Source organism: Dromaius novaehollandiae, chromosome 1 (assembly GCF_036370855.1).
Source record: "Dromaius novaehollandiae isolate bDroNov1 chromosome 1, bDroNov1.hap1, whole genome shotgun sequence".
NCBI lineage: Eukaryota > Metazoa > Chordata > Aves > Casuariiformes > Dromaiidae > Dromaius > Dromaius novaehollandiae.
This window is the reverse complement of record NC_088098.1, coordinates 99,320,104-99,336,913: the sequence shown is the minus strand read 5'-3', so window position 1 is coordinate 99,336,913 and position 16,810 is coordinate 99,320,104. Positions and strand designations below refer to the sequence as shown.

The following is a 16,810-nucleotide window of genomic DNA, read 5'->3' as shown; positions in this document are numbered from 1 at the left end:
GACCAAGAGACTTTATTAAAATGTAAATACCATTTAGAATACATATATATAGCTTTTTGTCAGTAAAACAGATGGGAGGGAAAGGAAGAATAAATCTTATTCACCCACCTTTTTATTTCTTAATCTTTTGTCCTTGTTTAAATAATCTACTTCAATATATTTTGTGCCTGATTATTATGCTAAGTTTAAGCAGGCCAAATAACTAACAGAACTGAAAAGAATTTACACAAAGACATGCCCTCATTACTCTATAAATGACCCTGACACAACATCTTCCATTTGTATTGTGTGAAAGCTGCTTCTAACTTTTAGATGTTATTGGGAAGCTCATATAAGATGCTGTTAGCGTCAGCCCCATGAACAGCCATTTCAATTTGCCTTTTTTTTTTTCTTTTTTAAAAAGAACATACAGGAGGTGACAGACTGGGAAAAAGCACGGACATCAGAGCACACTTCTGCCTGAAAAGCAGGTTCAGCCAGGCAGAGTTGAGATATAATGGGAGAATACAATGATTTTGTGTGTTCTGGTGTTAACTAAATAAATCTCATTTAAAAAATAAAATATGGCTTATAATCCATGGTCTATAGGATACCAGACTGTAAAAAAAATCACGTCCCAACTCTTCATCCATAGACAAAAAGACCACTCAAAGGAAGAATAAATCCTTTTTGAAATGATGTCACAAAAATGTGATAGAAATATGCCTATTTTAAAATAGATGTAGTGAGCTGCTTTTAAATTGGGAAGGTCTCTAAAGGGGTTATATTTCTATGATTTTGCCAGCATGTTGACACATTAGTATGTATACTTTTGGCAATTAAATGATCAGAGAAGCCACAAGAGGTTGCTATAGTATTTCTTCATTTTAAAAATACAAAAATTTAGCAATGATCAAAGGAGGCAGGTTAAAAAAAAAAAAATCAACCCTTTATCTCTTAGCATATTTTCAATGTGTTTTATCGGTTATTTCAAGGCACCTACACAATTTCAGAAGCTTCAGTCCCATCCTGAACACAGCACTCTAGAAATAGGAGGCAAATCTTAACTCAGGTACAACTTGATGAACTATTAAACAAGAAGGAGACTGGGTAAGCTATTACACTTTTCCTCTCAAAACATGTGGCCATAGTAGAGTAAAATAAAATCCAGTGAGAATAAACATGAAACTCACTTAAATGGGATTGAAAGAACCAGTTGCTGTGCAGTATTGCATTCATTTTCATAGGTGATAAAAGCACTTTCAATGTTATATTACAAACATTCAGTTCAGACTCTTATAATCCCAATCTGGTTCCCCATAGGTTAAGAAAAAGAAAAAGGAAAAAGGGGAAAAAGGGGAAAAAGGGGAAAAAGGGGAAAAAGGGGAAAAAGGGGAAAAAGGGGAAAAAGGGGAAAAAGGGGAAAAAAAGGGGAAAAAGGGGAAAAAGGGGAAAAAGGGGGAAAAAAGGGGAAAAAAGGGGAAAAAAGGGGAAAAAAGGGGAAAAAAGGGGAAAAAAGGGGAAAAAAGGGGAAAAAAGGGGAAAAAAGGGGAAAAAAGGGGAAAAAAGGGGAAAAAAGGGGAAAAAAGGGGAAAAAAGGGGAAAAAAGGGGAAAAGAAACCCCCCCCAAAACAGTGACTTCACTGGGCATTGGCTCAGGCCTTTACTACAGTAGATCCAAGTCAAGTTTTTCAACCCTGAACTTTTTAAAACAGCATAGATTTTTCTCATTTATTTAAGTTCTGGGGTAAGCATCCTACTTCTTTATTCTACAAGGCCCTCATTCTCTACAGCTACACAGACAGGGAGTGAACTTCACAGTGGATGGAAATGAGTTAGAAATGTGTGCTTTCTTGGGAGGGATAGGGAAATGTGAGGGCACAGACTAAACTCCCAATTGATAGATGAACAAATGCATGGTGAAATTAACTTCTGGGTGCAGGGAGCCTGTTTTAGCCTGTGCACCACTTGGGGCCACATTGTTAAAGGTGCCTGAACAGAAGAACAGTCAGACAAAAACTAAACTGAAGTGAGACAAAACGTAACAGCTAGCAAAGAAAGCAGTTTCTTATATAGGAGGGAGCCTAAGAAGACGCAGAGTATAAAATGAGTAACGTGTGCTGTTTCTTCTCTCATTTATCTTAAAGTAAATCCTAAGTAATTTCACTGCAGTGAATAGAATAACACTGCTGAATAAACCATTTCAATGAAAGGGCTGTCAGGCTCACTTAATGTAGTTGCATTTTGAAATATCTGCGATTAAACAAACCATTATGTGGATACAAAAATAAAATCAGAGAGAGCAGCCTTCTCTAGCGAGAAAATAAACAGATTCATCTCAGAAGAGTATAAGTGAAGCGTAGACTTGCCAGACGTCCTGATGGGAGGTGAGATGTCCACATCAGAGCACAACCTGGGACACTGAAAGTCTGGATATGCCTAAGCATCTGCAACACGGTTTGCAGTTAGGAAGAGTGCCCAGTCCCACTGCCATGTTTTGAAGGCTATCCTGGTTCACCAGGAACTTTGAGGACAAATAAGCACGATTACATTTCCCAGGCACTGAGAGGATGCACGCTTGTGGTATAGATACCTGTCAGCGTATTTTAAATACTAGTTTTTCCTGTTTCTCCATTTACAACTTCATTGCGAACTTAAAAACTTCATTAACTCAGGTCAAGAGGGTAAGTTTGGAGACAATGTTGTATGTGCTGACTGAATCTTTTTAACTGTCTATGGCTTACCCTATACTGACCTTCTTCACAGATTTGAGTGTGAGGGCTTAAACTGGTAACCCCCAAGCTAAGAAGTCTTGACAGGTGCTGGTAAGCTCTGAGGCTCATCATATATTGCCCCATATAACTCAATTTTTCCAGCAAAAATATTTGGCATCTTTATTCTTGCTATTCACAACGGTTAAATAAATAGCTCAATAGAGATCTTATGACTAGAATAGCTAGAGATCTTTAACTCAATGCTTTTTATAAAGATCAAAATGTACATTTGTAATGCCTTTCCACAGAGCTTTATTAAAGAAAAAAAAGAAAAAGAAGAAGAGAAGAGGCGAATGATACCATGTATAGTATAGCAAAAATAAGACTACTGAAATGTATTCAATACAAAGTTATTCCTGAACCTTGTTTTTCTTATTTCAATGACATTTACTTGTCCATTTTGAGAAAATTAGATTCTCCCCTCCTCTCACTATAAAATGGTAATTTATCCAGGGCCAGCCACATCTGGGAAAATGTCAGAGAAACTATTTCTGCCCTGCTATGCACTTGTATATCTTTACAAAGTAATTTCATCATCTCCAAAAAGTGTATGACTAGCCATTAAATACTAAAGTGCTTTCATGTAAGATGTTACTAAAAGTTAAGCCTATGACATAGTAAAGTAAAAAGCAGTAAACCTGTTTACCTCTTTTAGACTATTGGGACTGACAGGAAATCCCTTTCCTCCGGAAAGTACAGAGTATTTCTTTTCCAGATTACAGAGATTCTCTTTTTCCTGTTAATAACAGACATAGAGTTTATATTAAAAACCAATAGCAATGTAGTGAAAATAAATGCTAGACTTTTTTTTAAGAGAATAAAGAAACATTCTGAGATAGAAAGCTAGAAATTATACAGCAGAACTCTGACTTCATTCACTTACACAGCAGGACTGAACCTCTAGCAGTCTCCAACAAGATACTCCCCAAAGATTCAAAAGAGTAGATCTAGACTCAAAAAAGATCTTTAAAAAGTAACATCTGGAAGTCTCAGGCTATGTCTAAAATGGCCTGCAGGAATGTGCCCTTGGCACTCAAGATCCTCATCTTCTGCCAGTTCAGACTAGCAACCTAGCTGGATCATCCTCACAGGTCCCTGTACAGAGGTTTCACTTGCACAGAAATCATACTTGATTGCAGGAGGAAGAAGAGGGGGGACTAGTGTTGGCCTGAGCGTCACCTTACAGAGTCAGATGCCACCAAGGCACATTCCCAAATACCTGGGAGCTCCAAAAGGCTCCCTGGTCCTTTAGTCTAGAAGAAATCATGGACATCTTTTCTCTCAGCTTGATTCCTCTTGATTTCAAAACACTCCAGACCATCTATCCAGTGTCCACCATCACAACATTCACAGACTACCAGAAGTGGTTGGGTATTTGATGGTCCTCAGTCTGAGGACTTCTGAGAGGGAAAAAAAGGGCTGGGTTTTATTGGAGGAGGATCAGAATGGTCTGAAAAGCAAGCCTTATTAAATTACTAAAGGTGAAAATGAAAAAAAAAAGCCAAGCAAAAAGCTCCTCAAAAATGCTGAAGGCATTGAATGCTCATGCTTCTTAATGAACTAAACACAATTTCTCTTACAATTAAAAAGAAAACAAAAAAAGAATATGAAAGGTTCATGACAGCTTGTTTTTAGCCAGATGTTCATTGATGTAAATAGCTAATTTTGTGGCTTAGTATGGCCTATAACAAGTCAAAAATTTGAGCTTTTTATGTCCAGTTTCAGAAATCCTTTGCTGGATTCACTGAAAGCATTACAGTATCATATTATAAAATCCTAACAGCAAAGGCCAGGTTTTGTTCATTATCTTTCTGTGCATAGATTTTGTTTGATATTGGGTCCTCACACTAATTTTACGAATCCAACAGGGGGCTGAGACTCCCTGTTCAGCTAGCAGAGAGAGGCAAGCTTTTAGCTTTCATGTCCTCAATAGCCCTCTTGACAGTTTCAGTACCTACACAGAGAGCGCAGGCTCTCTTCTATCTTCAGCACCTAGATGGATGCTTCAGGTTAAATCCTCCTAAACCAGAACATCTCTAAATCCCTTTCTATCGTCAAATGCCATTACAGTTTTCACTTAGGAAATCTGCTGATTAATTAAATTCAATTAAATTACAAAAGATATTTTTTCCTTTTTTTTCCAAGACACTGGAATTAGAAGATGTCTATCAAGATACTACTGACTTGCCAGTTTCTGCACAACGTTTTCCTCATGTTCTTTTTATTAAATACAATGCTCTTTTATTATACATTTAAAATATTTTAAAGACAATAAATACTTACCCTTTGCAGCATCATTATTAAGTTATTTTTCTCTTTTACAAAATGATCTTGTTCCCTCTGTGCTTGTTGGACAATATGAGTGGCTTGCTTTTTGAGAGCAGAAATCTTTTCCTAACATAAAAAACAGAACAATCACATTTTACATGTTTAATTTCGAAAGTACAGGACAACCTCCAGCCACGACTGAATTCATGAGAGTCTAAACAGTAAGAAAAGAAGTTTTTACAAGACAGTCCACTGCTTTGAAGGAGATGATTAAATACAATTTAGATAGTAAGGAAACAATTTCTCTAAGAGACAATAGAAAAGGACAATTGCATATATTCTTTGATAACACGGTGACTAACATATTGAATGGAATTGGTTTAGAGATGCCACTTCTGACCTCTGATGAAAATTGGTATGTAATTGGTTGAAATAAGACCTTTACAGTTGATTTTTAAAAATAAAGAGATTTTTTTAATCTGGTGTTCTATCATTATTTTTAACAAAATCATTGTGACAACATCGAATAGTAGTTATGTCCACAGTATGAGAACCTCCTTGCTTAATGAAGAAAAAGCAATGCTTTGGTACTTTTTGTTGCAAATATGAGGGCTTTTATTTGCATATGCAAGTATGCAAACAGGGTATTACATTTTATTGTTTTACTTCCTTTCTGGAAAATTGCATGATTTGATATGTGGGGGATGTTACTGGGCCATCATCTTTGGAAAAGCTTTTGCTGCACAGCAAAGAGAGAAGTTTTGCATTATTTCTTACAGATGGGCAGGTTCTAGATCTTCTTTAGGCAAAACAACAAAAAACAGATGAACTGAGTTTTCATGCTTTTACCTTTCTACTGACAATGCTACGCTGATATTCAGCTACTTCACGCAGGAGCTGTTGTGTCAGATTTTCTTTCTCTTCATCTAACCTGCTCTCATGTTCAAGCTGCTGAAATTCCAAATCTTCAAAATGTTTGCTTTCTATGTCCAACAGATCAGCATCCTTAAGCAAAAAGAAAAAGTAACTTTGTGTTTAATGACAACCAGAGAAGAGATACTTATAAACAAACACAAAATTTGCATTCTAAAGCAGTATTTCTGTTTTTCACACAGCTTGTTCAAACAGAAACTCAATGTTTTTTATGACCTACTGTTATAATAAGATAGCAAATAGCGCTAATCATTATTTTTATGTTGCTTTCCCATCACTCCTAGTGCCCCCCCTTCCTGAGAAAGATTAATCACCTGTATTGCGAACAAGTTGTTTATTACAGTGTTTGGAGCAAGCTGGAGCATCTGAAGCACTGAGTGCATCCTGGCTAGACAGATCACTCTGCTGTAGCCTAGCTGTGACACCACCAAAGGGTGAATCAATTTGGTGAGGTTGTCACACGCCAAATTGGGATAGCATCTGCTTAGCAACCAAAAAGGGCAGGAAGTATTATTCCAGTAATACTGAATTAACTATGGGAGTACACCCTCAAATGAAGAAGGCTGAACTGTGGTTTCACTCTTCAGTGGTTTGAATTTCTTCAAGTTTAGCCCAAGTACTGTGCCTTTTTAGTAACAAAGATATGGCCATGTAGGAGGGAAGATATGTGGAGTTACATGTCATTTGTACACTTCCATCACCTGAGCAGCAATGTCCAACCACACCAGTTGTTCAGCTGGTGGCTACATGTGGACCCTGAATTGGAGCAGACAGTTGCTCCCTAGGCAAGTACACAATTAAAGACTCTAGTCATGCATACCTCGATGCTAGTCAGTAGACGCATTACTTGACAAAAAGCATCAAACCAATTTTATGCATTCCCATGGACCAATGCCAGATTTTGTCATGAAAAGAGGCTGAATGTTGCAGAAAGGTCTCAAGAAATAAGAACACATCTGCCTTCTACTTATGGACAACCAGATATAAGTGCTTTTCAGCATAAGAACTGAAAGCTAATCTTTCTCCTGTAATATCTGTATATTCGTAACACGAACACCTATTTATAAGTTCCAGAGTGCTGAAGAGAAATGCAAACCTAATCTTTTTCTTATTTCAACCTAAGGTAAAGATTGGTGACTGATGATATGCATACAGCTCCTTGTAAAAGCATTCAAAGCAAGCTGCCAATGTAGCAGGGAAAGACTTGGGATACAAGAGCTGAAGACTCCAAGTTACTATACAAAATATCAACATTTTGGCACTGTTCTCCAAAGATGTGCCTTTCACTTCCAGTAGATAATACAAAGATCAAAAGCAAAGACAAGATACATTGGCTAAAAATGACATAAGAAGCTGTTACCTACAACACAAAAATGCCCCATTCAAACCAGCCAGCAATTTTCAGCATTGAAAATAAATAAAAGGACTTTGCCCAGGCCATGAAGGTCAGTAAATTCAGGCTATTTCATATCAAATCAATTGCTACTTAGGCAGAAGAAGAGACAGACTTCAGAGAAGGCTGTTTCTAATAACTTCAGGAAAACATTTGTCTAACTCAGCAACATGCATTCTTTCCAAAAGACAACTGATAGCTAGTTCACCTCAAGAAGCATTATACTCTTTGTGAGATACACTATGGAACAGGTATTCTACCACATTCTGTACTACTATGTCTACCTGAAAAAAATGTATCAAGTTCAAAACCAAGTCCATTTTCAAATTAAAACCCCTCCAATCTCCAAGTGGCAGTGGTTTAGTTTTAACAGTGGCTCTAATTGCCTTGCAGCAACATTATCAACCAGCTAGACTCAATGGAGACTTAGACCCTGGGAGGTCTGTGGAATCACAACAGAGCAGCAAGGGCAAACAGTCTAGTTCTGAGAAGCTGTCACAGAGCTCTTGCCATAATCTTCTCTGGGATCCTACTTAGAAGAGACTAATTGTCTCAGCTGTAGATAATAGCTTCCTGAACCACATAGCAAGTACCCCATTTTTACTGAAACGATCAACATGAAAATATTATACTCTATTAACAAACAATATATACAATGTTTCCATATTGGACTTCCAAATCACAAATTTGTCCAACCTCTCCATTATTTCTGCAATGGCAGCGGACAAAATTCAGTGAGAGAAAACCTAGCCCTTACTTTAGGATATGGTGGGAGCTCTCCAGGCAGACAACATCCACATGAACTAGAACAACTTTATCTGAACAGTAAAGTATTTCCTAACAGTGGGCAGTTTTTTAAATAATTGTGCAGGAATCCAGTCATCTATTTTCATTCTTCATTTATTCCATATTCCAATAAACCCAGACATAGGAGAACAAAGAAACAGCAGAAGCTTTGGCGCTTTCATACTGAGAGCTAAGTAAGTAGCACATGCTAAAAATGTTTTAATAAGCCATCAGAGAGATTAATGCTTTTCCTGGGTGCCTTCCTCAAGCCCAGGTTTCACCAGTCGCTGATGAAGTGGTCTCCCTGCCTGACAGAAAAAGCGTGTATTAATTGCAAACACCAGGAAGCAGCTCTCAATGATGTGCACATAATTTTCCAACCACCTACTTCCAACCCCAACCCAAACTCCAGCCCCCAGTGCAATCAGCCGCTTGTGTGACGTTTGCTGCCAGCTCGCTGGGCTCCTGTTTCACAAAGCTGCTGTGAACATCTGTCAGCTCCCAAGTCCCAGAGCTGAGGTAATACGGGAGTTCAGCATCTTCAGGCAGGGTTTACTGTGGTGACAGTAAAGTAATACAATATAACCTGCTCCAAACTCAGGTACCTAATCCTGCACTGGGCTTATTTTTGAGGAAGAAGAGATTTTCTCTATATTGGGTGGGATACTTAGAGTAAAGTCATAACTGCTCTCACACTTGATATCCATCTGAGAGATACTGTGCACTTAGTGGTGACTTCTACTACAATCACAACAAACTTTCACTACGAGTGGACTGGACTAATATGCAATAGAAGCAGATAGATGTACATTTAACTGCATCCCCACATTTCACGTTCTGCTCCAGTTTTCAATCCACAACTGTTACTAAGCCAACTTGAAAGGGGAAAAGTACATTTAACCAAATGGATTTATTGAAGCCTCTTGACGGTCAATAGCGAAAAAGGATTTACTACCATCTCACAGCAACAGGACTGCAACTTCTCACAAATTAATACTTTCAAATACATGACAGCACAGGAAAGACTTCTTTTTCTTGTTAAGACTTATGAGATATTACATAATATTTCATATTTGTTAGGTAACTTACAAAAATGCTCAAATGTCTTAAAACCAGCAAACACTTCAACTACTACAGAAGTACTTAACATTGTTATTTCCAAAGTTGGACTTTTTTTATTTTTGTATTCCTTGAAAAACAAAACAGAATAATATTCTGCAAATAAAGCAAAATCTGATTATTAGGAAAAAAGAAGTCAGTATCTAAAAGAATATTTCCTGCAAAACAAAAAAGTCTTTTTTTGGTCACTGCTGTTACAGACATTATTACTGGATGTAAACGCTCAAGCCAGAAAAAAATTCAAGTTTGACTTTCAGATGTCAACTTGAGCTTACAGTACGGACATTTTGAAAATGACTTTTCTATTACAGCTGGCTACATGTGCTGTAGAACCTATTTAACACTAATGAATACCAAAACCACTTCACAATCTTTCCTCAGAAAATAACGGTACTTTAACCTACAATATAAAATATCGTAGCTTTTTTAGGTTACAAATACCACATAATAAAGTCAAGCTGCAATTAGGCTGTAAAAGGTCTGGAAAAAAATACTAATATGCAGCTGCTGAGAATGTAGGAAAATTAAACTATGAAAATCAGTGAAATAATCTTCAGAATGAAATTTTCAAGACACAATTCAGGCTAACAGCTAAATTATGTATTAAAAAGAATAAGCTATGCATGGTTTCAGAGAGAGAGCAACTTATACCATTGCAAAAGAGGATTACATAACAGTACCAAAGAAAAACAGGAGTAAAGTGCTAAAATAATAGATCTCGCTAACTGAAGTTCAACAGTTATTCTTCACTCATACAGTTAAAGAGCAATGCTCTAATGTCCATCCAAACATCACGATTTGAACAGCTTTCATATCAGCCACTAGGCCTGGGGTGCTAATTACAGGCAAGTAGCCCAAAGCTTTAAAAAGCATTCAGCACAAAACTATTTCTAATCCATCCATTTGCATTCTACTCATGTGCCACCATGCAAAATATGCTTTACAAATGTTCCACAAAAAGGTAACCTCATGACTATTAACAATTATACAATGCAAGTATGTTCAAGCAATTTGTTGGATAAGTGAAACAGAATACGTTACACTTAACTCTAAAATTAGCAACAACAACAACAAAAAAAAAAAGTGCAGTCTTGAAACTTGCTACTGACCCTCTTCAGCTGCTGCTGTAATTGTTCCCTCATGGACTCAGGGCAATTATCAAGCTGCGTCTTCTGCTCGGAGTAAAGCTCCTGAAGCCTCTCTAGTTTTTCCCTCTCAGCATCAAGTTTTAATTTTTCCTGAAGCATGAACCAGAAAATAAACAGAATTACCTTCAAACCCAAGCTGTTGTTAGTGATTATGACAGTGTGTGGCAAAACCTTAAAGAATAGTTGCAGCATGTAGGTCAAAGACAGAAACCTCTTGTTAGTTGAAATGTAATGATGGGATGTAAAATGATCAAAAAAACCCATTTATTGTTTTAGGGGGGCAAATCATTCTCTCCCTTATCACTGTGTTTTGTACCCGTGCTCGGATGATGCCTTTCAAGCCCACTGCATAAACACTGTCTCATCAAATGAAAAAAAGGTGAGGAAACGATAGTCATGTTAGTCAGGTAACTGATGAAGGAAAGAGAAAAGAGTAGCTTTCAGAAAGGGAAAAGGAGGGCAAATGACTATAGTCTGGCAGTGAGGGGAAACTGGCACTTCCCAAGGGAACAAATTACATGCCTAGGTGCCCCTGCCCAGATGAGTACATTTAACAAGCAGTGAAAAGACAGAATGAGATGGAGCTTTATGAAGAAATAACTTTGGGCCAGGAAATCCTCTTGCAGCAGAAACAGCAAATGATTTAGCAAATGACTCCATTTGCCTCAGGCTGCGAGAACTGCATCCTGTTCTCTGGGATCTGCTCTATGTCCCTACAATCTCTTGTAACTAGTCCAGCTTTCTCCTTGTCCCACTATCACAGCAGTACTCAACACAGCGCTTATCACCCTCAAAAGCCTTTAACCTTTAAACCTTTGTAATAAAATACTGCACATTTTGCTCTGCAGCACTGTTCTGAAGACTAGTTGCTGATCACTTAAAACTACCTTGTGGACTATTATTTGTCTGGACCAAAATTTGGAGACCAACAGATCAGAGTACACCAAATTCTGTCACGGCCATTTACTTGCATCTGCGCTGGCCAACACACCAGATGCATTTTTTTCAACTGAACAGTTCATAACTGGAAAAAGCAATACGCCTGATACACCATAAAAACTGAAGCGATCAAATAGTCTCTGAAGTCCAGGTCTCTTTGCTACCTTCTAGAGATACACTGATACAGTTCCCTTTTTCTACTTTTTGCTCTGTAGTTAAGCATCTCTTTTCTCAGATGGTCTCTAACACTCCTTAATACTCAAAAACCCCACAGTATCAGCCCAAATTTTCCAGCTTTGTCTTTCATATGCTCCAAGAACAGCTAAAATCTGACACAGTGTCCACTCATTTGTTCTCTTTCCTGTCCCAGCTATTAATTAGTTTTAAAATCAAACGTTTGGTTCAGCAAGTGCTATGTAGTCAGATATTGCAGCTCTCTATGGCACATGCCATAAGGAGGAAACTTCTTTTACCACATCTAACTTGCCATTTCAAATTGCAGGATGGTCTTCCTTCCAAAACTTCTCTTTATTGTTCCTGACATGGTTCTCAAACTCTCACTCATGGCAGAGGCACAACAACAACCTTATATTAGTTGCCTGCTTTCTTTATAGTTTTATCTCTAAATCAGAGTAAGATCAGCAGCTGGGATTTCATTTTCCTGATATTTAAATATAACAAGAAGAAGCATTCACATTCAAGCCCAATGCAAACTAGATTCCCAGGTTTGTTATTTTCATTTCCACAGGCAGCTTCTCTGCCCATGTAATCAGACTGCCAAAATGCCAAACACGACATATATATATATATGTATATATGTGTGTGTGTGTGTGTATATATATATATATTTATATATATATTTATATATATATATTTATATTTATATATTTTTAAACAAGCTTGTAAAAATGAGCGACTGAGCCAGCATATTCAATTACCTGGGCTTCCTGCACTGGCTTCTGTCATAACAACAGAAGCAGAGCTCAGAAGAAGAGTATGGATCATATGCAAACTGCACCACAGTGGAGAAGCAGGTAACCCTTGACATATGATCTCTAAACCTCTGTCCCCCATTTCCTGAATCGACTTCCAACACAAAAGGAAACTTATGCATAAATCAGTAGTTCTCTTCATCACAAACCTTTCTGCCCATTTAACATTGAACCTACAGTCTGTCACATTGCTAGGTAGCCAGAAAAGGGGAGAAAGCAACAATTTACAGAAGCAAGGACTTCTGTGAACTTACATACAGTATCATTACTCTGAAGCTATTAATAGCTCTCTAAATGTCTATGCACTGCAACAAACAAACTCATTCAGTAACAAGCAAGTCAAAACTAAGTGTGAAGAGACATCATCAGCAAGTATAAAACTGAGAATCATGCTAGAGATAATATTACTTCCCTCTAGAAATTAGAAAGGTATTCCTTTGAGACTGAAAGTGATACTTGTCTGGTCTATTTATAGCATAGGAAGTGCTCACAGCCCACCAAACTGGCTCCTTTCAAAATGTGCAGTCTTAGCAGGAAATGTCACTTTCAGCACTGAGAGGCATTATATGTTTTGCAGCTGTGGAATTAAGTTCACCCACATCTCTAATTTTGCGTTGGTTAACTTAATGTAGTTCAATCAGATAATTTGATAAATAAATGAACTGAATAATTAGCATTTTTCCACACAGTCTTTTCTATAAATGGATCAAAGAAAGTTCTTTAAGAAGGGAAAAGATTAATAACTTTGTAAGCTACGTGCAAGATCCAACTCATGCAGGCCTGCGGCTCACTCTGTAAGCTGTTTGTTCAACAACAGTCAGTGGCATAGCTGTGAATAAAAACCATGTGTTCAGGCTGCTCATCCTCATCTTAACCACATGAACTTGTACTCATTAAACATTTTTCCTGCAAACAACTGCTTTCCAGCCCCAGTGTTCATTTCAGAGTTACAGTAACTGTAGGTCTGACTGAATTCTTAACACCCTCTTTCCATCCAAAAGAAGACCAGATCAGTGAAGTATAACATCTGATCTTAGCGTACTACTTGATTTGCATTATGAACCTGGGATCAGCAGGGATAGAGTGCTGGATTTTAAGACCAGGACTGACTTGTGTTTCGATGTGCCTGGGAGAAAGCTTAGACCAGTTTTGATCACTAAGGATAGCAGTAAAAGAAGCGCGGTGTAATGTTGTCTCTCAAGTACACAGACACAGGATGGTAGCAGAGCCCCCCACCGGTATGAACACAGACCATATGTGGTCAACGTGTGTCACTAAAGAAATTCAACCTTCAGACCTGGTGGAACTGATTTTAGGGTAAAAGAGAGAACAAAGAACATATATGCAGCACATGTAAAATACCCCATAGATGGTGAAGAGACAGAGGAGATAAAAGGAAAGTATTAAGGACAATCATAGCCCCTACAAGAATGGGAACAAAAGAAAGCACAGACAGACACGAATTGCTTCAGTGTTGTCTCCTGTGGTTAAGGATGCTGTATGCCTGATCAACACTGCTATTTAAACCCCAAGCAGGTCCCCACTTCCTTCTGCTGAGAAAAAGTGCTGCTTTTCAATTTGCCATTCACCACATTCTGCTACTGCAGGCAGGCTAAAATTTTAAAACACAGCCTGCATATATGTGCCTTTGGAAGCAACCTTCTCACATACCCTGAAATGAGTCAGAGTAAGTGTGCGTAAAACAGGTAGAAAATGTCTAAAAATCCAAATAAAAATTGTAAAAAAGAAAAGAAGAAAGGAGGAGGAAGGAAGAGGAGGAGGGAGGGGGGAGGGAGGGAGGAGGAAAGGAAGAAACCCAATCTTTTTACCAGGTCACTGTGAAATGGACTGTATTGTTAGGTGAACAGGATTCACTCTGCAATCTTACAAAATAAAAATCAGGATGTTTTATTATCAGAGAGAAAGAGAAACAGGAAAGAAGAAACCTACAGGCCATATATCAAGAAAAAAAATTACTGAATGCCTTTCCATCCAGCAGGCTCTTTTACTTTAAATGTTCCAGTCTGAAATACTCTAGTATCTTCCTCTGTCCAACTCACTTGCAACTTGTCATATTTTATTGTAGTAGCCTTTAAATACATGGATCTCATTGCCCACCAAGCCTCATACATGCACGCTCTTTCCATCAAACATAGACTAGCCTAATGTCAAAACTTTCACAGGTTTTCTCACAAGTAAGGAGAAACATACACAGTTCTTTGGCCCAAAGAGTTTCCCCATCTGACCTTTATGTTTTCATGCCTTTCTTTTTTATACACTCCAAAGAACATTTCCCCCCTTTTCCAAAAGTCTACAGCAAACAGGACTGCTAGCCAGAAGCAGAGAAGAAACATGCTACAGAAATAATTCCTTTCCAATTAAAAGTGGTGTGATGCTACAGTTTGTTCATTCAGTAAAACGTTTTGGAGGAAAGGAAGCAGAAGAGGAAAAAAATCTGCCTTAAAAACTCACTAATGAAACTGGTCTAACTCTTGCTGCGAATCTTCAAGAGAATAACTTATTCCCTAACAGAGAGCAGGTTGGGAAATGTTATCTGCTCTTTGGTGGTTACTCAAACAGAGCAGTTGGGGAAAGCTTTAAATCTGAGGCCAACCAACACTTCCAGCACTCTTGAAAGCATTTCCAAAGCTATGGCTGGTATGTGTGAAAGGAATAGGACCACATACAACTTTGATTAAAAACACTGTTGAAAAGAAACAGACCCTACTGTACATAATCTGTACACGTTCTTCCTCTATATTTCAAGACTACTCTTTCCTGCATTCCTTGATCTGCTTTAGGAGCAAAGTGTAAAACTTCTCATGATTCAGTTATTTGTCACTGAACCCTTGTGGATTTCATGAAAGAAGGCATTAACAGAACAAGAAATATATGTCAGGCATAAGAAAAGACAAATAGGATGAGAGAAGGCTTTTTTTTTTTTTTTTAACTACATAAGGAGTAACTAATTTATCATATATCACAATAGATTATGCAGTGGTGGAGTTGGTTGGAAAGATTTCTTCTCAAGGGTTTTATTTCACGTGCATGTGTAAAACCAATCTAAAAAGCATTTTAAATCAGGCTAAGAAAAGCCTCTGCTAGAAGTAAAAATCACAACAGTTGCACATATAAACTTGTTCCTAAGACAACCAAAGTTTTCTGGAATTTCTAAGCTCATTCTCTGAGCATTGCAATGTGTTGCTTTATTGAACAAACAGGGAAGATTCTACAGAACTGTTCCTTCATGAATGGAGAAGAGGGGGAAATAATCCTCCAAACACAAACTAACATTTAAAGCAAGAAAATTAAAATTCTGTACAGTCTTCAAGATCTAGATGATAACAAGAGGATTTCCTTTACTGGTCAATCCCTTTCTACTATTATTTCTCTTATAGCTGTCTTAAAAGACATTTTGAGGGATTCAGATTTTTCCCCTTGATTCTTCACAATGATCTTTTTCGTCATTAATGTCTTCTCTACTGCATATCCTTATGTGGCCTCCTCAGAATACTTAATCTCATGTATCTTGTCTTAAGGGGGTAACTAGTGTTATAGACAAGACAACTCATTGACTTAATGCCTGTACGTAAACACTTTGCTGAACTGGAATCTGACCAGGAAAAATTTCAAAGACTATGACATATAAATTTGTCAGATTAATCAGGATAAACAACAACAGGAATTTTGAATATGAATATTTTGAATTTGAATATTTTGCATTGATCACCGGTATATTTAACTGTGATTGCTGGTATCCCTCTTCATATGGATTATCAGACAGCTGCTCTTTCCTTGGCTCAATTCATGCAAGTCTTTGCAGTACCGATTCAGCAAAGAGGCTGAGTTTCAAATGTTTTGGCACGTCTGGGATATTCTGTTAATGATTGAAAAATATTTCCTCAAAAGCATGCAGGCAAAATAAAATGTTTTCCAAAAAAATGAGTTAGCAGTGCCAGCTGCTCCTGATTTCTGTCAGGAACTTGCTCCTGAAAAGGGAAAGAAAGCCCTTTGTGATAGAAGGCAAGAGTTCCAGGGTACGTATTTCTACCATGACACAAGACGAAAGGCCTCAAGACGACAAAAAATAGCCTCTTTCCTAAAATGTAGTCTACACCTTTTTGTAGGTAATTGTTTTGATGCTCTCTGCCAAAATTCCCATTTAACTATGCTTACCTGCAACAGCGCTGCTGCCGAACTCACTACTCATTTTGATTTATTCCTGGTTATTATGTTCACTAATCCATTATTTCTTTTCCCTGCTGTATAATCACTTTCATCCCCATGCTTTAACTTCGAGATGTCAGGCAAGTCATTAAGTATCCTCTCCACATTCACTAGACTGCACATTTTAAAACTATTCAGACTATGAAAAGAAAGTATTCTGCAAATCTGGAGAACACAAAATTGGGTAAGAAAGATTTTCTCCAACTTCCTTACAGACAAAAGTCAATTCTGGACTAAAAGTAATTGCAAGGA

At 37.7% G+C, this 16,810-nt stretch overlaps 1 protein-coding gene across 9 annotated transcripts in view; it reads right to left on the bottom strand.

Moving 5' to 3' along the window:
• Window positions 1-16,810, bottom strand: part of PHLDB2 (pleckstrin homology like domain family B member 2) — an 88,581-nt gene that overhangs the window by 24,350 nt on the left and 47,421 nt on the right. For 8 of the 9 annotated variants that reach the window (XM_064522039.1, XM_064522049.1, XM_064522045.1 and 5 more), the window contains 4 exons: window positions 10,362-10,490; window positions 5,871-6,026; window positions 5,037-5,147; window positions 3,400-3,489 (listed from right to left, as the gene is read on the bottom strand). In XM_064522039.1, the coding sequence (XP_064378109.1) occupies window positions 3,400-3,489; window positions 5,037-5,147; window positions 5,871-6,026; window positions 10,362-10,490 (486 nt within the window). The remainder of the gene's footprint in view (window positions 1-3,399; window positions 3,490-5,036; window positions 5,148-5,870; window positions 6,027-10,361; window positions 10,491-16,810) is intronic. The other variant, XM_064522081.1, reaches the window with a different exon arrangement.